This window comes from Quercus lobata, chromosome 1 (assembly GCF_001633185.2).
Source record: "Quercus lobata isolate SW786 chromosome 1, ValleyOak3.0 Primary Assembly, whole genome shotgun sequence".
NCBI lineage: Eukaryota > Viridiplantae > Streptophyta > Magnoliopsida > Fagales > Fagaceae > Quercus > Quercus lobata.
This window is the reverse complement of record NC_044904.1, coordinates 4,383,224-4,404,891: the sequence shown is the minus strand read 5'-3', so window position 1 is coordinate 4,404,891 and position 21,668 is coordinate 4,383,224. Positions and strand designations below refer to the sequence as shown.

The 21,668-nt window shown below is 33.8% G+C and overlaps 3 protein-coding genes and 1 pseudogene across 3 annotated transcripts; all 4 read right to left on the bottom strand.

Moving 5' to 3' along the window:
* Positions 1 to 714: 714 nt before the first annotated feature.
* Positions 715 to 3,580, bottom strand: LOC115975214. The gene is made up of 3 exons (XM_031095919.1): positions 3,094 to 3,580; positions 2,501 to 2,790; positions 715 to 2,360 (listed from the first exon to the last, which is right to left on the bottom strand). The coding sequence occupies exons 1-3, from the start codon at positions 3,437 to 3,439 to the stop codon at positions 1,155 to 1,157; spliced, it is 1,842 nt and encodes a 613-aa protein (XP_030951779.1). The 5' UTR covers positions 3,440 to 3,580; the 3' UTR covers positions 715 to 1,154.
* A 1,760-nt stretch (positions 3,581 to 5,340) lies between these two features.
* On the bottom strand, positions 5,341 to 7,930 carry LOC115993981 (NAC transcription factor 25-like). The gene is made up of 3 exons (XM_031117986.1): positions 7,522 to 7,930; positions 6,264 to 6,544; positions 5,341 to 6,129 (listed from the first exon to the last, which is right to left on the bottom strand). The coding sequence occupies exons 1-3, from the start codon at positions 7,928 to 7,930 to the stop codon at positions 5,341 to 5,343; spliced, it is 1,479 nt and encodes a 492-aa protein (XP_030973846.1).
* A 5,383-nt stretch (positions 7,931 to 13,313) lies between these two features.
* On the bottom strand, positions 13,314 to 19,867 carry LOC115975204. Its single transcript, XM_031095907.1, has 6 exons — positions 19,718 to 19,867; positions 18,917 to 19,625; positions 16,801 to 17,084; positions 16,318 to 16,678; positions 15,083 to 15,363; positions 13,314 to 14,925 (listed from the first exon to the last, which is right to left on the bottom strand). Exons 2-6 carry the CDS (start codon positions 19,302 to 19,304, stop codon positions 14,251 to 14,253), a joined length of 1,989 nt encoding a protein of 662 aa, XP_030951767.1. The 5' UTR covers positions 19,305 to 19,625; positions 19,718 to 19,867; the 3' UTR covers positions 13,314 to 14,250.
* On the bottom strand, positions 19,570 to 20,189 carry LOC115993973 (annotated as a pseudogene).
* Between the last annotated feature and the right edge of the window lie 1,479 nt (positions 20,190 to 21,668).

The window sequence follows — 21,668 nt, the reverse complement described above, 5'->3', positions numbered from 1 at the left end:
ACCTCTTTTTTTATTTTTTTAAGAATAAGGATTATCTAATTAGATTAATTGTATTTTTGACATTTTTGAAATCATACTATCTTTTTGAATCCTCTTAATATATAGAGAAGAGATAAACATTAAATTTTATTTTAAATAACTTGAAACTTTTCTTGATAAATTTGAAGTAGAAATATAAATTTCTTGAACCTTGGGTAAATTTATGTGTATCTTTATTTTTTTGGATAAATCAACAAGATATCTATTAAAAAAAAAAAAAAAAAAACATCAGAACAAAGCCATATAGCAAAATAGACAGGCCACAAAACTACAGAACAGGATTGACGGAGCCCAAAGTGATCAATTAAACGATACATGCCCTTAACACAACTTTAAGAAACAGAATCCTACACAATTCAACTCATGAAACACAGAGAAAAAGAGCACTGCTTGGTTAACATCTTGATTCAGTAATGGACTTAAGGATATGAACTGTTCAACCTTAAATGAGTTATCAAATACGGATCTTATTACCATTTTAAACTTTCAATTTCTAAAAATTTGATGTTTAAAATACTTATCGGGTTAATCAAAAACCAGATCTAAAATCAGTACAAAACTTTCGCGAAGAACAAACACTGTCCATTAAGTTCAAAATAGGACCAATCACCATTATATTTTAAATGAATCAGTATAGTTTCATTGATGACAAACAAGAATTACACAACAGGACAATACAGACCAAACACAGGAACAATAGCTATAGAATCCCAAACCAAACAACAGCGCTATAGCCCTGACACAGCAAAACAATTCCTGTACTGTACAGCCAAACCTACTAATAGAAACAAAAAAGAAAAGAAAAAAATGCCAATGACAGAGACCATTACTTCACTATAGTCTATAGAGCACCTACAGTAAACTAGAGCATTAGATGAGAGAGTCTTCTGGTCGTCAATTACAGCAAGCCATTGCATTCTACACTCTACTGTGAGGGCCATTCTCCTTCTCTTTTGCAAACTTCCAAATGGTATCTTCAGCCAATGTAAGTAGAAATGTTGAAACAATATAGGCTATGCTTCACAAGGTGATGACTATGTCAATGGGTAATCATCAGAACTATAAAACTTTAGTTAGCTAGCATGTATCATGCTAAATATTTAAGTTGCTAGTAATCATTTACATGGATTATCGTCATCTGAAAGCTTCCGACGCTTATTTGAGAGAATATCATCCACATCCATCCACGGTGCAAGGTCATCGATGCCATAGAGATCAAATTGCAATTCAGGATTTGTATTGTCGCAATCTTCTTGTTGTCCACTCAATTCATTCGGGGGAAAATTTGAATGCACATATCCACTAGATTCGTTTGTAAAATAAGGCATAGCAGGAATTGGTTCAATCTGAGGAGGAGTTCCATGATTGCCACCTGCTTGACAGTTATTAGCATATCTACTTGATTCATTTGGAAAATAAGTCATACTTTGAGTTGGTTCAACCATCTGAGGAGGATTTCCATAATTGCCAACTACTTGAGAGTAATCAGCATGTCCACTTGATTCACTTGGAAAATAAGGCATGCCAGGAATTGGTTCAACCATCTGAGGAGGATTTCCATAATTTCCAACTGCTTGAGAGTCATTAGCATGTCCAAGTTCATTTGGAAGAGAAAGCATACTAGGAGTTGGTTCAACCATCTGAGGAGGACCTCCATAATAGCCGACTTCTTTAATGGCAGAAAGCATACTAGGAATTGGTTCAACCATCTGAGGAGGACCTCCATAATAGCCAACTTCTTTAATGGCAGAAAGCATACTAGGAATTGGTTCAAACATCTGTGGAGGACTTCGATAAGAGCCAACTTTTTGAATGGCATTAGCATATCTACTTGATTTAGGAAAAGAAGGCGTAGCAGGAATTGGTTCAACCATCTGAGTTCTGTTTTTGGCACGATCTGCTTGCAAATATTTTTCATAAATTTGAAGATGTCTTTGCACATATATTGGATCAAAGTGAAGCTCAGGAAGCTCAGGAATCACAGGATTAATACGTATTCTACTCAAATTTTCATCACTTTTCTTATAAATCCTAGGAGTTGGTTCAACCATCTGAGGACCTCCATAATAGCCAACTGCTTGGGTGGCATTAGCATCTCTACTTGATTTATTTGGAAAAGGCATAGCAGGAGCTGGTTCAACCATCTGAGTTCTGTCATTGGCACGCTTTGCTTGCAACTTATTAGCATATTCTTTAGTAGGGCGATGCATTCCTTGCACATCGTAAGGTGGAAACTTTGGTCGAACCACAGGATTATTACATATTCTCCTCAAATTTTCATCACTTTTCTTATAAATCCTACATAAAACATACTCATCCCACTGGATGATACAAAATTCAAAGATAGTTAATTACAATAGATGGCAACAATGATGCCTGAAGAAAATCACAAAAGCTTATAGAAAGTTCAAATAGCATTTTAATAGTATAAGAGCTAAAACAGAGGATAAGATCTATATACCGTCATCCCATTTTCACTCCTTTTAGCTTGAGGAAGACCTTCAAGTCTATATTCATCCATAACCCAGTTGGTAGGGACACCTTTTGGAGGTTCTCCTTTGTAAAAATGTAGTTCCTTCTTAAACCCAACTACAATTCCATTCTCTTGTATTTGCAGCTCACCACCGAAGGCCTCCCAAAATCCATCATTGGTAGATTGGTTTTGACAGATTCCCTTACTCTTCTTTAGATTCTTTCCCTTCACTGAAGTAAAAAAGTACCATTCATTTTCACTTGATTGTGGGTGTTGTCCTGTTAAGAGTTAATCACCCAATGAACAAAAACAGAGTAAAAACAAATATCAAAGCCATGTAAATTATGCATCTTTACTAGGTCTTTTGACATAAAAAATTGTGTAGCATATTAGTTCTAACTAAAACATACATGAATATATATTATGCAATATGGCATATCCCATTATTTTTTCTTTCTTTTAGCAAAATAAACTTTCAGCATTGGAAAAGAACAGGTTTCTTCCATCATCCAACTCAAAACAATTAAAGAAAAGTAAAAAGAAACCATTTGGGTATATAATTTTTCAAGAAAAAACAAAACCTGTAAGCCATTCGGGGCTGTGGTCATAAAGTTCAACTTCGACAATCTTGTTTGAAGGAAGTTGTCGATTGAGGACCTTCCTCTTCAAGTACAAAGTGAGAAGCTCAAGATCACTGGGGCAGAACCCAGGTGGGGGATCTTGATTTTCAAAACTGATGCCGCGGTTGTCTTCCTCTCCATCAGGATCAAGATCAATCACAACAGGTGAAGATGAACTTATAACATTGCTGGTTGGTGCATTCAGGGGTTGTGGAAATTGTGTTGTAGTGCTTATATTGGAAACCACTTGGGCAGTGGTAGCAGGAACCTGGTAACTCGGCTTGCTTTGCTTATCTTTAAACTCCATACTTGGAACTCTCTCAAGAAGAAGAAGAAGAAGAAGAAGAAGAAGACTTTGTCACAAACTTAACTCATGAAACTCTCTGTTTCTTGGAGTGATGGTACTTTGGAAAATATAATTACACATTTGATTCAATCTTTATTTATAATCTTTTGGGGGGAAAAAAGGACTAACCGACTAACTAATGTGATATAAGTCTAAGTTTAATAAAATCTTGATTAAAAAAAAAAAAAATTTGATTAAAAAAATTCAATATATTTTTCCTAAGTAATATATCTATCTAGTATCTATTCTAGATTATGTTACTACAATTTAAAATTGAGTACGTAATTTTTAACCTAAATGCCACGTATGTGATTAAGTATAGAGTGAAAACTGAAAACACAAAGAAGAAAAAAAAGGAAAAAGAAAAGACAAAGCAATTGATATATACATTTCTATTTTCTATGATGTTAGTAAATAAACACATGTATATATAGTATATTATTAATTTATAATACTTATTGTGCCATATAAAATTTTCTTTTTTTGAAGGATTGCCGTATAAACATTTCTCGCGTCACATATTTACACCTCCTTATTTTATTTATATATATATATATATATATATATATATATTTATATTTAAATCCTTTCTGATTAGAATCACACTAAATCACATTTTCTTTAATTTTTCTGTAAAAAAACACATGTACAAGAAAGAGAGATATGTTCTAACACATCAGGGAAAAAAAATAAAGCAAATACCACGAGGGAAAAGAAAAGAGAGAGATAAGACAATGGCAGAGCTACACATTTTCACTTGGGGGCTAAACTATGGTATTCATAAATGGGCCAAACTATGAACATAAAAATTTTATAATTTTATTGTCATCAAGAAGGGGGCAACCACTACGCCACACTAGCAGGTGGTTCATAAGTATGTCATTCTTTTTTATTTTGAAATATTATAATACAAAATAAACATATATAGTCATTCTTAGTCCCTAATTTTTCATTCAAAATTGTAATATACAATTACTTAGGTCTATTTACGTGTATTTCATTTTCATTTTTTATGAAGTATTTTTAGAATACATTTAAAAAAAAATTGAAATGCATACGTTTTCTATACTGTATATACTCCATCACGTATAGTATACTATGTCATGTTGATTTCTTATATCAGGTTGTTGGATCCTAAATCAAACCACAATGTAAAATGGGTCATCGATTCAAGATCTGTGAAAGTTTGGTATAAAAGAAAGTAATTAAGTGTATTTGAAAAAAATAAAATAAAGAATTCTTGTTGGACGCAATTTAATTTCAAAATTATAGTTGATTTTGGTTAAATTTGGTTTGATCATATAAGAAGAAACAATGAACAAATCCAAATTCAAGTAAACCTGATAGAAAATTAGGAAGCTTCTGATTAAATAAATGCTAGATTTTTTCAATATCAGTATCATTATCTAAAATTTAGGGTTTGGGGTTATATAAAAGATATAAATTTTTAAAATGATGTCCTCTTAATAAAAGGAAAGTAAAATAACTCAACTCACAATAAATCATAATTTGGCAATTAACTCAAATTTCTTGCTAAATCACAATTGGGATTGACCTGTGCAACACAATTTGCAATTTGATTTCCTGTTTTGTAGGTATATTGAATAAGAACTTACACAACTGTAGGTAAAAAATTTATACGTTTCATTTCTAAAACATTTTTTCTAAAGATTTAAAGAGACCCAAAGCTTTGACAAACTAATCTATAAGAACTTCTTTATTAGCTAGTACCATCATACTAAACATTCAAAGCGACCCTACACTGCTGGTAAGAATCATTTATAAGGATTATGATCATGATCAGAAAGCTTTTGACACTTATAATCTGGGACATTATTATCTATTTGATAATTGTTGGAAAGTTATGGATCTGATGCTAAGCTGTAATCCCCATGTTTTGAAGTGTCCTTGTTTTCTTGATATCCACTTGATTCAACCGAATGGCTGGTATCATTTGGAGAAAAGGTTGAAGTCAAATGCATGTGTTTACTCCATTCATTTGTGGCAAAGACCGAAGTTGAAGACAAGTATCCACTCGATTCATTGATGGAAAAGCTCGAATGCCCTAAAGTAGGCATATAGGAAATGGGTTCGCCTTTCTTGATAGAAGTCTCATAATTGCCAACCGTTGCATTCAATTCTGTAGAATGCAATAAAGGTTGCCTAGAGTAAAATGGTTCAACCATTTGAGGAGCAGTTTCATGATTGCTAGCCACACCTTGAAACTGATTATGGAAATTACTAACCGTAAGAGCATGAGGAGTTCCATAGTTGCTAGCCAAAGTTTGAAAAAGATTAGGAAAGCTACTAGTTATATTATCATGAGGAAGAGTTCCATAGTTGCTAGCCTCAGTTTGAAACAGATTAGGAAAGCTACTAGTTATATTATCATGAGGAAGAGTTCCATATTTGCTAGCCATTGCTCGAAACCCATTAGGGAACCTACTTACATGCATATGAGCAAAAGCAGGTACATTTTGGTAGGACTGATTTATAAAATCCAATACTTCAACTATTTTCGTATCAACATTTTTCATTGGCTCATTTCTGTCATTAGCATGTGAAGATGTGGGATAAGCCTTTTGAGTATGAGTCTTGCTTGATTTGCTCTCATTTTTCTGATAAATCATACACAAAACCCATTTATCCAACTGCAAGACACAAAATTCAATAATAGTTAGATCTGAAATAAATGATAACAATGATGTCTGAAAAATAAATCTGACATTGAAATAATATTTTAGTAATATAAAAAGGCTAAAACAAAAGAATAAAATCTACTTACCCTCATGTCAGTTTCACTTGTTTTAGTTACAGGAGGATGATTAATTCTATATTCATTCATGATCCAATCGGTCTTGTCACCCTTTGGAGCTTTTCCTCTATAGAAAACAAGTTTCTTCTTATACCCAACTACAATTTCCTTGAATTTGATTGCAGTGTCAGTTCCGGTGGCCTTCCAATATCCATCACCTGCGGCTCGATTTGGATGCTTTCCATTTCGATACTTTCGTTCCCTTGGAGTAAAAAAGTACCATTTGTTTTGTCCATATTGCTTGTACTCTTCTGTTAGTCATTCAAAATGTTACATTTAAAAAATTTCTCATGAAAAACATGCATGAAATAAAATAAAGCAATTTGCATATGAATAGAACATTTTTATACAAGTTTTTCTATACCAAACAGATAGTACTATTTGTTTACAAATATCAAAACACAAATCAATTATTGTGATGTACTGGTGCACCATGGTTTCCAATTAAGCAATTTTATAAACTGTTGAGTAATTTTGAAAGAGAGTTTCAAAATAATTAAGATTGTATTTTACTGTGGGAAGGGATTATATTTAAATAAACAGAATTTTAAAATAGATGTTATAAATGGATCCAAGAGGGGAATCTTAATAATGGGATTAAATAATACTCTGAGGAGACTAAAAATTCTATAGTGGATCATATGTAAATAATGGTGCAAATATGTATTTACAGTACTTGAGGTTTTTCAGTGTAACAAACCTCCCTAAGATTATTTTTTTAATAAGAAAATATAAGAGATTTTGTGTCAACAGTTTACACATAAAGTAGTACTATAGGTTTTTTTTAAAGTATTATACTCAAAACTTAATGGGGTTTTATCTATCTTTTAGGGGAAAACCAAAGGGGTTTGTCTATTTTTCCAATATTTGTCTATATCCATTATTCACTCTTTCAGGTTAATAAAAATTAACAAAAGAAACTTTAAGATCATGCAAAATTATCAAACTGACTGATCTATCCAACTCAAAACATCAAAGAAAACTGAAACTTAAACACCATGGAATATATATATATATATGTGTGTGTGTGTGTGAAACTGTTACTACATAATAGAGCATATATACCAATGATTCTTTCGTTTCGATTAATAACAATTAACAAAAGAAACTTAAACGCAATGCAATATAAATCATCAAATTGACTGATGCATTGGAGTAGAAAAGAACAAGTTCAAGTTTCAACTCAAAACAATCAAAGAAAAGTTATAAAGTATGTTTGGAGAAGAACCTGCAAGCCACTCGGGGCTGTGGTCATAGAGTTGAACATCCACAATCCGATTCCAAGGCAAGGGATGATTCAAGACCTTCCTGATCAAGTAATGCATGACTAGATCAAAGTCGGTGGGGCTGAACCTAAACCCAGGTGGGGGTTCCACATGTTCAAAGCTGTGGTACTCCTTCTCTGCTCCTCCATCTAAATCATTGAGGAGTCTGTGTAAAGCCAACTCATCCGCCTCTTCTAATGGAAACTTTTTCTCCTCTAGTTTTTCCTCATCTGGATGATCAACCACACTAGGAGATGAATGTGTTGTATGGTTTATACCGGGAACCACTTGGGTTGTTATGTCAGAAACCATCAAAGTCTGCTTTTTTTGCTCATGATTAAACTCCATACTGCTCTCTGGAGAAAAAGACATTGCCACAAAAGTAACTTTGAAACACACTCTCTCTTTTATCAACCTTGAAAGGATAGGATTTCTGATAATTCCGAATTTAATCCAATCGATTATCTTTAGAAAAAAATGGTAATAAATAATTGATAAGTCCAAGTTTAATAAAATCAAAACTGATCATCAATGACAATTACAATTTATACAAGGTTCACTGGACCCATCACAAAACGAGTAAATAGCGTAGGAATGGCAACTTCTTGTAGTTCAAACATCTCTAATTCGTGTACATATTTATGATATGTACCAAACAAAAAAGATAAAGACGGGATTGTTACACTCTTTTTCAAATGTAAATCTTCTTAAAAGATATCTCTGAGCTCAAGTAAAACACTGAACACAAGTTATCTTTCTATCATGCAGTACAGCAATAGTTATATCATATATAAGTTTTTACCTCTTTCGATTTTACTTAGGAAAATTGTTAGTTTACATTGCATTATCACTGTAAGATTTACATTGCAGAGTAAACAAATGTGTATAACATTGTACACTTTTATGCAAATGTGTACAATATTATCACTTTTGCAAATGTATACAATGTTGTACACGTTTAATCTTACATTGATATTACAATGTAAGCCAATAATTGTTCTTTTACATATATAATTGGAATAATTTTGTGATTCAACATTTTATATATGAGGGGGAAAAGGAGAAACATTATTTTATTATTCCTAACGCAGCAAATAAAGAAATAGTAATTTCCAAAAATGAAAATTTAGTCGTATATTTTTTGGATGAATCAATGAGAGATTTATTAAAAAGAAACCATCAAGTCCATATAGCAAAACAGACCAGTCAAAACAGGGGCAAAATACAGAACAGGATAGAAGGAACCCAAAGTGATCAATCAAACTTTACAAGCCCAGACCACAACTCAAAGAAACAGAATCCCACACAATTCAACTCATGAAACAGAGAGAAACAGAGCACTGCTTGGTTAACATCCTGATTCAGTAATAGACTTGACGACTTGGAACTGTCCAACAGGCCAATACAGACCAAACACAGTAACAACTGGTATAGAATCCTAAACTAAACAACAAAGCTAATTAGCCCTGACACAGCAAAACAACTCCTGTACACCCAAGCCTACTAATTGAAACCAAAAAGAAAAAGAAATGCCAATGACAGAGACCATTACATCACTATAGAGCACCTACTGTAGATTAGATTATTTGATGAGAGAGTCTTCTAGTCATCAATTACAGCAAACCATAGCATTCTACACTCCATTGTGAGGACCATTCACCTTCTCATTTGCAAACTTCCAAATAGAATCTTCAGCCAATGTAATTAGAAATGGTGAAACCATTGGAAGCTATGCTAAATATTAGAACTGTAGAACTTTTGTTAGCTAGTATCATGCTAAACATTCATAGAACCACTAAATTGCTAGTAATCATTCACAAGCCTTCTTGTCATCCCTTTTGTCATCTGAAGGCTTCTGACGCTTATTCTGGACACTATCAACTTCTACTGTTTTCAGGTCAACCTTTGCCTTTTGCTCATTTCCATCATTAGCATGTGAAGATGTAGAACAATCCTTTTGAGTTTGTGTCTCGCTTGATTTCCCCTTATGATAAATCCTACAAAAGTCCATTTATCCATCTGGAAGACACATAATTCAGTAAGGGTTAGCTCTTCAATAGATGACAACAATGATGTTTGAAAAACAAAAACCGAAATTCAAATAATTCTTATAATGTAAAAGTTAAAAAAAAAAAAAAAAAAAAAAAAAAAAAAAGAAAAAAGAAAAAAGAGGATAAAATCTACTTACATGAGAATCACGAAACTCTATATTCATGCATGATCCAATTGGTCTTCTTACCCGGTTGACGACCTTCTCTTTCATACTCATAGAAAACAAGTTGCTTCTTATACCCAGTTGCAATTTTTGTCTTGGGTTTCTTGATTTTCTTTTCAAATCCACTGACCTCCCAATATCCATCAAGAGCTTCTCGATTTGTATATTTTCACTTTGTATACTTTCGTTTCATTGGAGTAAAAAAGTACCATTTATTTTGATTTTCTCTGTTATGCTCATGGTTTCCTGTTAAATCATCCAAAATGTTACATTTATACTCGGTTTTATTTTTTAATATCTGTTAACAAAAGTTAAAAGCGAGCTTAAAAAATTGCTCATGAATAATCTCTTTTATACATGTTTTTCTACGCCAAACATACAGTACTATTTCTTTACAAATATCATATCACAAATCAATTATTAATTTGAATATGTGATGCACCCATGATATGCATAATAGTTTCCACTTGAGTGATTCATCACATTAGTTTGAAGTTTATAAACGGTTGAGTAATGTTGAGTAATTTTGAAAGACAGTTGCAAAACTTTTAAAGAACACTATTTACTTAGAAGAAAAGGTTGCATTGTGGGAAAGGATTATATTTAATAAAAGGTTGCATTGTGGGAAAGGATTATATTTAAGTTAAGAGAATTTTAGAAAAGAGATGGTATACACAGAAAATTAAAGAAAAAAAAGAAAAACATCATGCAAAATTATTAGACTGACTGGTCCAAACAATCAAAGAAAATTAAAAAGAAACCCAATATGGCTTGGAAATGATTCTTTCTTTTGGGTTATTACAAAGAAACTTTTACAATGTGCAAAATTATCAAACTGACTGATCCATTGAACTCAAAACAATTTAAGAAAATTGAAAAGAAACCCAATAAAGCTGTAGTGACCCAAAAGTGGGGTCTTGCATTCCATGGAATCCCACATCGCCTAGGGAAGCACATGAGAATGTGTTTATAAGGAATGACTTCCCTTCAATGTGTAGAGGCCTTTTCCCCAGCGCAACCTGGGGAAGAACAAAACCGTGAGGGGTATGGGCTCCAAAGCGGACAATATCTACACAGTTGGGGTGGGGTCGTTACAGATGGTATCAGAGCCATGCCCTAGTCGGAAGTGTGGGCCCCACATGCGAGGACGCGTGTGCCCGTAAGGGGGGTGGATTGTAGTGACCCAAAAAGGGGGGTCTTGCATTCTATGGAATCCCACATCGCCTAGGGAAGCACATGTGAATGTGTTTATAAGGAATGATCTCCCTTCAATGTGTAGAGGCCTTTTCCCCAGCGCAACCTGGGGAAGAACAAAACCGTGAGGGGTATGGGCTCCAAAGCGGACAATATCTACACAGTTGGGGTGGGGTCGTTACAGATGGTATCAGAGCCATGCCCTAGTCGGAAGTGTGGGCCCCACACGCGAGGACGCGTGTGCCCGTAAGGGGGGTGGATTGTAGTAACCCAAGAAAGGGGGTCTTGCATTCCATGGAATCCCACATCGCCTAGGGAAGCACATGGGAATGTGTTTATAAGGAATGATATTCCTTCAATGTGTAGAGGCCTTTTCCCTAGCGCAACCTGGGGAAGAACAAAACCGTGAAGGGTATGGGCCCCAAAGCGGACAATATCTACACAGTTGGGGCGAGATCGTTACAGATGGTGTCAGAGCCATGCCCTAGTCGGAAGTGTGGGCCCCACATGCGAGGACGCGTGTGCCCGTAAGGGGGGTGGATTGTAGTGACCCAAAAAGGGGGGTCTTGCATTCTATGGAATCCCACATCGCCTAGGGAAGCACATGTGAATGTGTTTATAAGGAATGATCTCCCTTTAATGTGCAGAGGCCTTTTCCCCAGCGCAACATGGGGAAGAACAAAACCGTGAGGGGTATGGGCTCCAAAGTGGACAATATCTACACAGTTGGGGTGGGGTCGTTACAGATGGTATCAGAGCCGGCCCGGTAATCCTGTGTGGGCTCAAAAACACTACCCCACAAAGTGGGCCCTAACGAGGACGTTAGGGATTTAAGTGGGGGAGATTGTGATACCCCAATTTGATTGATTGTGTGATGTGTGTGGGTGTGTGATGAGTCCCACATCGGGTATTTACTGGGTTGAACTGGGCTTTATTAATAACTACAAGGAGCCTCAATTGTGACTAGTCCTTTTGAGGTATAGCGCAGATGTGACTAGCGTTTTTCCTTGGGTCGTTACAAAAGCATACATAATATGGCAAAAGAAACCGACACCAAGCAATGTATATCATCAAATTCGACTAAAAAAGAAATATGTTTCAAGAAGAACCTGTAAGTGACTTGGGGCTATGTACAGAGAGTTAAACATCCGTGATCAGATTCGGAGCTGGCAGGTCACGATTCAAGATCTTCTAGATCAAATAATGCACAATGAGATCGTAGTCAGAGGGGTCGAACCTATACCTAGGTGGGTTTCAACCCTTATGTGGTTTCCAATCTAAATCTTTAAGCAACTTGATGAGAGAATTCGACTCATCATCCACCTCTTCCTCGACTGCAGGTTCTTCCTCTTGCTCTTCCTTGTGAGGTTGTTCTTCCTCCTCAGCAATGTCAACATCATTAACCTGAACCTTACTCGGTGGTGATGAAGATGAACTTTTGTTGCTGTTTTTGATGTGTTCAGCTGAAGATGAACACATGATACGCGGCTTGTTTTGATGATGATTAGACTCACCACTATCTTCTGAAGAAGAAGAAGATATTGCAATAGATGTAACTTTTGAAACTCTCACTCTATTCTTGAAAAAGAAAGCTTAAGGCAGAGCATTATTGGCGTGAAGAAGAAGGAAACTTATAGAGGCTCTATTTATAAGCTGATGAAGAAAAAAACTGTCTTTTGGCGGGGGAAAGCTCCTAACGGCAAATTCTGTTATAACACGTGTACTAATACAGATCTAACACGTGTTTAAAGCCTCAAGAAACCAACAAACCGCTACCATGAGATCCATCAACACATTACTGTGTGATCAGTGCCTGTACAAGCACACTAGGCAACTTAGGCTTAAGGCCAAGGCACTCAATTTTTTTATGCTGGAATAATGACATTTGATTTCTAAATTTTAGTTTGGTTAGTATTAATTAATAAAGTTTTTAGATTAATTTATCAAATTGACCACCGCGTATCCTTGTAGTTGGTATGATGGTCACTCCACAAGTAAATACTTGTGGGGTGTGGGGATAAGAGCCGGAGTTTAAGTTTTTATGAAAAAGTTTCAGTGTTTCACACATATATACATTTAAATTACTGTAAAGTATAATTCTATCTTAGAAAAAAAAAATCAAATTGACTTCAGTTTCTCTAAGTATTAAATAAGTCATTTAATTCATATTTAAATACCACAAACCACCATTCCCATTTCTAAGATCAAACACAAGAGACAAGTAAAAGAACTTCTATACATAAAAGACTACAAAGTATAATAAGCTACACCACACTAGTTCCAGTGAAGAAACTTATCATACAATGTATCTCAAGCAAACACAAACGCACCCAATACCATAATAATTCTAACAATATCCGCCTCTATTGCAAACTTCCGGGCTATCTTCAGCCATGTCTTTTTGATAGCAATAGCATTAATTAATCTAAAACAGTATAGTGTTAAACAACATAGTATTACATGAAACATTATCACAAGGTTATACCTATGTTACTAACAAGACTGATTTTTATTAAGTCGAAGGCAAATCTGCCTGATACATTTCAAAACAAAGGGACGGAACATCCTCCATCCAAACAAAAAAACCTGTGACATGTCGTGCATGCCTAGCAAGGTTATGAGCTACACTATTTCCTTCTCTACCAACATGCTGAAATTTTACATGATTAAGCCGATTAGCCAAGTCATATGCCTCTTTTATGAGAAAGCTGAATGGAGCAAAGTTTGGCACCTGATCCGTTAGGCCTCTGATGACTATGCTGGAGGCACCTTCAAAAATAATCCTATCAAGACCAATTTCTGCAGCAAGTTCTACTGCCCGTGTGGCTACCAGTGCTTCCATCTCCACCACTGAGCTGGCCAACTGAACATTCTAAGCTAAAGCAGCCATTGCAAGACCTTGACTGTCACGGATTATCACCCGGAGACCTGCTCTGCCAACATCTTCGAAAATTGCCGCATCAAATTTAGCTTTAAACCAGTCCGGAGGAGGTGGAGACCATCTTGCACGTTGTCTGGCTGCAGTTGCTGCCATAGTATGCCTTGGTTGTGCAGTCTGATATTCTAATAATGCCTCATACGCTCGCTGCACTATCAGATTTAGGGGGAATCCCGATGGAGCTGTTCTGACTTTGTTTCTTCAGTACCAAATTGTCCAAATCTTATACCTATGTTACTTGGTAACCATTAAAACAGTATAGTATCATGCTAAACATTCAAAAGCCACAAAGTTTCAAGTAATTTGAAAAAAATTTTAAAAATTTAAAAAGTTGCCAGTAAACATTCACAAGGATGTATGGTCATCTGAAAGCTTCTGGTGCTTATTTGGGATAGTATCATCCGTTTGCAACAATGGAGGAGGAGGATTGTTGTAGAAATCCAATTGCAATGCAGGATTTGAAGTGTTGTTGTTTCGGTATCCACTCAGTTCAGCTGGAGAAAATGGTGAATTCATCCAATGAGGAGTACCATTATTACCAACCAATTCACATGCCTCAGGTGGACTAAAGTAAATTGGTTGGTCAATCTTCTGAGGAAGACTTCCATGATTGCCAACCATTACACTTTCAAAAAATGATGTCTCTCTAGGATAAGAAGACTGGAAGTAAATTGGTTGTCCAACAAACTGATTAGGGACTCTGGCCACATTATAAGCTCCATAATTGCCATCCATTGCTTGAAAATGATTAGGGAAGCTGGCCATATTATAAGTTCCATAATTTCCATCCATGGCTTGAAACTGATAAGGGAAGCTAGCCATATTATTTGCAAGAGGTGCTGGTACATTATTGTTGGACAAATTTTCATAATCCTGTCCAACACCATTAAAATTCTCCATCAGCTCTCTTCTATCATCTTTAGGTAAAGAAATGGAACTAGCATCCTTTGAATGATCCTCATCTTCATTACGAATTCTATCTTTCTTGTTGTAAATCCTACACAAAACACAATCATCCAGCTGGATGATACAAAATTCAACAATAGTGTCATATTACAATAGAATGAATTAATAGATGCCAACAATGATGTTTGAGAAAAAATATGGAAGCTTAAACAAAATTCATATAACAATTTAAGAATATAAAAGCTAAAAGAAAAGGATAACATGAACATACCCTCATATCATTTTCACTCCTTTTAGTTGGAGCAGGAACATTAATTTTATATTCATGCATAATCCATCCAGTCTTCTCACCCTTTGGGGGCTTTCCTCTCATGAAATTAAGGGTCTTCTTCAATCCAATTATAACCCCCTTCTCTTTTATTTGGACGTCAGCTCCATTGGCCTTCCAATATCCATCACTAGCAGCTCGATTTGGTCGGCTTCCATTTTGATACTTTCGATTCCTTGGAGTGAAAAAATACCATACTTTTTCACCATAATCTATGTTTTGTTCTGTCAATCAAAAAACATTACGTTTAAGGTTCAAACTTAAGTACAATTCTTTAAGTATTATATTGACCAATAAATAATAAACAATGTAATATTTTCCATAGCAATTAAATTCAATGCAATTGTATTTTTGAATATAATTAGAGAACCTAATGTACTTAAGAATTACTCTACCCACATATGTATAAATTTCAAAGAAAATGTTAACAAATATCCTAAGGATATTGATTTAAGAACTATTCTTAGAAATATTTTATGGGAAAATTATAAAGCAATTAAATTTTCTGTTAGCTTTTTATATTTCCCATAAAAATGGTGTTAAAACTTTTCTAATATGGTTTATTATTATCTTTGCACTCTCTATAATTTTAATTGTTAGTAGTCAAATTCTACAAAATTTTGGTTGATGAGCTTGTAGTATTGACTTTTGGTGCTCAATAAATTTAAATAAATACCATTATTAGCAAAGCATCAATTCCACCAATACAACTACAAATATTGCATCTACATGGCCGCTTGCATGGCATGAGAAACCGACTTTAACAATCAATTTGATAACAAAATAGGAGTACTGGCAAAGTGGATATTGCAAGCATGTAGACCAACTGAACATGTATGTAATACAAGTAAACTAATCCTATAATTAATCTAAGGTTCTCTAGTAATCCTAAGAAATTCTTAGGCAGTTTATTTTTATATTTTCTCTCTTTCAATTATCAAACTCTCCACAAATTGTGTAGAGTAACGTATGATATAACAAGTTTAATCCAATAGTTACTACATAATATGTCATACCCTTTAACTCTTTCATTCGGATTCAAACCAATTTATATATATATATATATATATACATATATTTATATCAAACTAATGCATTGAAAATAATAAGTTTCCATTCAATTCAAAATAATCAACAAAATACTAAAAAGAAAAAGGGTATTTTTAAAGAATAAGAACCTGCAAGAGTGTTGGGATTTTGGTTATATAGGTCAACCTCCATGAACGAGAGCTCAGGTAGAGGCTTATTTAGCACCCTCGGCTTCAAATAATACTTGACAAGCTCTCTATCAGTGGGGTTGAAACGAAACCCTGGTGGGTTTTGCTCCTTTAGTTGCTCCTTCTCAAGCTTGCAAAGGTCATTCATAATAGCCTCTCTTCCCTGGAGGCTTAAACCCGGTGAAATAATTTCTGTGTTTAGGACTTGCGGCAATTGTGTTGTAGAATTTATATCAGAAACCACTTCTGGATGATCCTCATCTTGTTCACTTGATTTTCTATTATTTGTACTATAAATCTTACACAAAACACAATCATCCAGCTGGGTGACACAAAATAGTGTTAGATCAACAATGTTGTTTGGAAAAATCACAAAAACTTAAAGGTATTCAAACAACATTTTAACAATATAAAAACTAAAAGTAAAGGGTGACATCTACATACCTTCATGTCATTTGCACTCCTTGTAGTTGGAATTGGAGCATCTACTAGTCTATATTCATGCATAATCCATTTAGTCTTATCACCATGTTGAGGCTCTCCTTTGTAGAAGACAAGTGTCTTCTTAAGTCCTTTTAAGATGCCATTTTCTCGTATCTCCTTGTCAACTCCTGTGGCCTTCCAATATCCATTATTGGTAGTTCGTTTTGGACGGCTTCCATTTGGATACTTTCGTTCCCTTGAAGTAAAAAAGTACCATTCATTGTTTCCATATTGCGGGAATTGTTCTGTTAATTAATCACCCAAAATATCACATTTATATTTTGCTCTTTTAAATACATTAAGCTAGAAACAGTTGATTAACAAAAACTCATGAAAAACATGAACTAACAAAAGTTTTTCATTTATGAATTTTATTTTATAAGCACCTAATTCTAATTAGTTGCTATCTTATGAATTATCTTGACACTTTTCACAACTTCGTTAGCTGATAAATTGTACAAAATTAAACATGTAAAAGTAACCTAGATTAAAATAAGATGTCATATTCGAGTTGACACAACTGACATTTGTGGGTTCTTGTCTAATCCATGGAACTTGTTTGCATTTAATTAAATGACATTTACCAATATACTCTTAAAACTCTAAGTATATAAACTTATTAGTTGTTATGGTTTATTTTCTTTGATATATTGTGATTAAGTGTTTGTGATATTGAGATATGTTTTAGTTTTGAATAATTATTTGCGATGTAGTTACTCATTAATAATGAATTTTATATTAAAAAAACTTATTTGTTTGGTTTTTCATAATTTAGATCAATTTGGTTAATACTAAAACTCTTTTTTTTGCTTTGATAAAATCTAATAAATGGATTGACACGACATGAACCCAACATACAAACACGAATTTCTACCCCTTAGATTAAAAGCAACTTTCAACATATGTAACATCATGCAAAATATTAAATATTTTAGAGAGTAAAACATGCATGGATGGCAGTGTGGAAACAAATTAAAGGTTTCTTTTTTAAGAAATAATTACAATATACTACTAATTCCACAACCAATAATCAACATAATTTGGGATATAAAACGAAAAATTTATGTAGAACTTTTAATATGTAAATATTAATTAAACAAAATTATTTAATTGATGATTACTTTAACACATTTGCAACATTTTTTTTCAACATTTTAGGATTTCAATTGGGTTAGGTTTCTATTGGTCTCGTACTTTGGGAGTATTGATAGAAATAAAAAGGAAAAATGCGCTAAAAACACTACAAAATGTTCATAATATGACGTGACAATGACTCTAATTGATAAACTTCATCAATCTAATTAATGAATGTTTAAATTACTATTTTTATGATCATTAACATGTCAATTTGTAAGCTTATAATAAAATTTGTGATATCCTTAGCATCACTAATAAATAATTAAAAAAGTGCACAATCATTAAAAAATATATATAATTTTATAAAATTTTGAGCCTTTGATAATGTGGAGGGGGCCTTTTTCCCTAAGGGGTTTTTTTTTTTTTTTTTGGTGGGGCCTTAGGCCTAGGACTTGGGCTAGCCCTACTTGTAGCTCAAACTCTTTCTTCCTAAACCTCCCAAGCACTTTATGCATGGAGAGATATCAATTTAGCTACAAGGCTCTTGACAAAAAAATTTAGTCTTGAGTTCAATTTTTAAGTCTTTTTTTTTTCTTTTTTTGGTTTAGCAGGCTTGTACTTTGCAAGACTTATTTATTTTTTAAGTAAACCAAGCAAAAAAAAAAGTTATACCAGAACAGAAATTATAGTTTTGAAAATTTTAAATAGAATTTTGAGTTTATTTTAATTGTTTCAATAACTAGGGAAGGAGAAAAATACGGATAAATATTATAGTATCAAAGAAAAATAAATACGAATCTATTGAGAGACCAAAGAATTCCATTGAATTTCGTAAAATCACAAGAAGAGAAAAAAATACGGATAAATATTGTAGTATCAAAGTAAACCTACATTAAAAGCAACTTTTAACATATTTAAAAGTTATGCAATACACCCTATCAAACTAATGCATAAACAGTAAAGAAAAAAAAGAACATATATGTGTTTCAAGAACAAGAACCTGCAAGAAACTCGGGATTGTGGTTGTATAGCTCAACTTCTGTGATCCGATTCCACCATGGCACACGATTATCTTTGATCTTAAAGTACAAGTAAAACTGGATGAGTTCTAAGTCAGTGGGACGAAACCTGATCCCTGGCGGGAATTTCCTATCTGCATCCCGCTTCGCTTGAAGCTGAACCAAATTGTTTATAGCCTGTTCTCTTCTTTGCGGACAAAATAATGATGATAAATTTGTGTAGCGTTCTCTCTTTCGGAATAAATTTGTGTTGTTGGTTGGTAATGAACTTGTATTGTTGGTCGGTAATGAACTACTTGATAAACTTGTATTGTAGGTTGATAAACTTGTATTGTTGGTTGGTTTGTTTTGCTGATTATTAGACTCCATAATATTCAATCACCTTGTTTTTCTAAAGATAGATATATCATCACCTGCTGGATCTCTCTCATTTTATATATATCACGTAAGAGTGTTTTAGTCGGATTAAAAGAATGTACACTACTTCTAATAGAACTTTAATAAAACTTTATCCTATCATCCTATTAATATCCTATCCTATATGGAATGGGACTATATACGTACATACAATTTTGTTTCCCGCACCTCATTTTTATTTTTATTTTTTAATTTGCTATTCCATCAATTATTTATTTTAATTAGAAATCAAATTTATAGCCAGGCAAATCCACAAAATACGCTGAGTCTTTCCTGCACAATTTCAAAGTTTTAAACCCAAATAAGCAACACCCAGAAACCCAAAAAGCCCAAGAAAACCATAAAAAGTTGGGAAAATTCAAAACCTGGCTTCTTAGAAGTAAGAGCAACTTCCTTCTTGCGAACCAGAGCATTGATAAGCCGACATTAGACCGACCCAGAGTCGCAAACTCGGGCCTGTGATCTTTGGTACATTCCTTGGCTTTCCCACTGCTCTTCACGAACTCCACCTCCTTGATCCGAGACTCGCCCGCGTAGGGTCCGATAACGATGTTGGAGCCCGGCAGGACCATGTCCTCTGTCACCTCGTCCGGGTCGACCCCGGGCGGAACGAACAGGACGGTCCGGACGGCGTCGGAGATTTGTCGGGTCTGGGTAGTCTTAGAGGCTGAAGCTGAGACATGGCGGTGGGTCGGGTTGCGGAGGGTCCAGTGGGACTGTGGGAGGGATTTCGGGCTGGGAAAGAGAGTGTGGGTTTAGGTAATGGTAGTAAAGAAGAAGAAGGGTTTATGAGAGAAGCGAGTTGCAGACTCTGGATTCTATTTCTCACTAACATTTTTTTTTTTTTTTTTGGGGGTTCAATGTGTTAATTGTTGAACTGAACTAACTAGCACCAGAAACTGGTCCGTTGGTTTCTGATATTCGTGGAACGACGTCGCTCAGGATTTTTATTGAGATTATAAGATTTTTATTCCAACATAATCAAATCCCTCAAACTATTTTATTAGTTAGTCAAAGTTTTGAAACTATTTTGGTATTTAACAAACTGAGTGCAGAGAACTCGATTTTACTCTGTGAAATTGCACTTGGAAATCGAGTGTCTCACATTCGAGTTTCATATTTGAGTGTCTCAACTAATTTTGTAATCAAACTTGGAAGATATACATAAGAACAAACCTCCTCAGACTTTGTCGATAACGATTTTCTTCATTTATAAACCTACTTAGTCACATCTTCTTCTCCTTTAAACCTATTTTTTAGTCAGTCTAATTCATTAGAGCCCAATTTTCCAACCCATTTATGTACAAATTTATTATTTTGGGCTTCTTGGGCCTAGGTCCTTTCATAGCTTGGGCTAGGATCACAAATCAAGTCCATACACTATCAATTATTTATTTTAATCTAATAATACTAGGTTAGGAATAAAATTAAGAAAAAATATATTAAACTAATTTAGTAATTTTTATTTTAAAATATTTTTTTATTGAAGTAGAAAAAGTTAATTTTTTTATTTTTGAGAAACGAAAAAGTTAAATTAATAGTACATGATAATATGATATGATATTATATTATATACTATATAATAAAAGTTGGATGTTTAAGTGGATACCCGAATTGATTGCCACGCATGTTATTAATTTACAACTTTAAATTGTGGGTTCTAATTAGGTTAACTGGTAAAGTCTCTGATAGTTGTATAAAAGATTTGGAGTTCAACCCCCGCCTACACCAAAAACTGATTAGTGTCTTGGTCTGATAATAAATAGCTATATCATCAGGAGTGGATACCATAGGTTGAAATTCTCTCAAAAAAAATTTACAACTTCAAATTTAGCTCAAATATCTTTTAACTTATATTGAATTATTTCCTAACGACTATCTAATTTTTAGTATTTTCTTAAAAATGTTTTTATCAAATCTAGATAATTATTAATAATTTTGTATTTTGTCTTTAATACACGGCTCTTTTTTATTTTATTTTATAGAAATAACGAAGGAAATCGTTTAATTTAATTATGTTGACAACATGAAGGAAAATTGTTTCCATTTTTTGTGTTGAATATAAAATAAAATGAAATAACCAAATATTAAATTTTTTTTTTTTTTTTGGAGAAAGAATCAAATATTAATTTGGCTTAAAGTCTAATAAAAAAAAATATGAACTCCATTGATTCTAGAACTCGAAAATAGAAAATGCAGCATCACTTGAAAATTTATAAACATTGAGTCAAAATTGGTCATAGTATTGCAGTTTAAACTTTAAAGTTCTTTATTAATGTGTACATGTTATAATGGTGTCCTTTTTTTCTTTTTCTT

What these genes read in the sequence shown, in the direction of transcription:
- LOC115975214 (XM_031095919.1), bottom strand. Translation starts at nt 3,439, where the DNA reads ATGGAGTTTAAAGATAAGCAAAGCAAGCCGAGTTACCAGGTTCCTGCT. An exon ending in CAGCCCCGAATGGCTTACAG is followed by an intron (nt 2,791 to 3,093) that starts GTTTTGTTTTTT and finishes AACTCTTAACAG; the next exon opens with GACAACACCCACAATCAAGT. An exon ending in GGAGTGAAAATGGGATGACG is followed by an intron (nt 2,361 to 2,500) that starts GTATATAGATCT and finishes TGTATCATCCAG; the next exon opens with TGGGATGAGTATGTTTTATG.
- LOC115993981 (XM_031117986.1), bottom strand. Translation starts at nt 7,930, where the DNA reads ATGTCTTTTTCTCCAGAGAGCAGTATGGAGTTTAATCATGAGCAAAAA. An exon ending in CAGCCCCGAGTGGCTTGCAG is followed by an intron (nt 6,545 to 7,521) that starts GTTCTTCTCCAA and finishes AATGACTAACAG; the next exon opens with AAGAGTACAAGCAATATGGA. An exon ending in CAAGTGAAACTGACATGAGG is followed by an intron (nt 6,130 to 6,263) that starts GTAAGTAGATTT and finishes TGTGTCTTGCAG; the next exon opens with TTGGATAAATGGGTTTTGTG.
- LOC115975204 (XM_031095907.1), bottom strand. Translation starts at nt 19,304, where the DNA reads ATGGAGTCTAATAATCAGCAAAACAAACCAACCAACAATACAAGTTTA. An exon ending in CAATCCCGAGTTTCTTGCAG is followed by an intron (nt 17,085 to 18,916) that starts GTTCTTGTTCTT and finishes ATTAATTAACAG; the next exon opens with AACAATTCCCGCAATATGGA. An exon ending in AAATCCCAACACTCTTGCAG is followed by an intron (nt 15,364 to 16,317) that starts GTTCTTATTCTT and finishes TTTGATTGACAG; the next exon opens with AACAAAACATAGATTATGGT.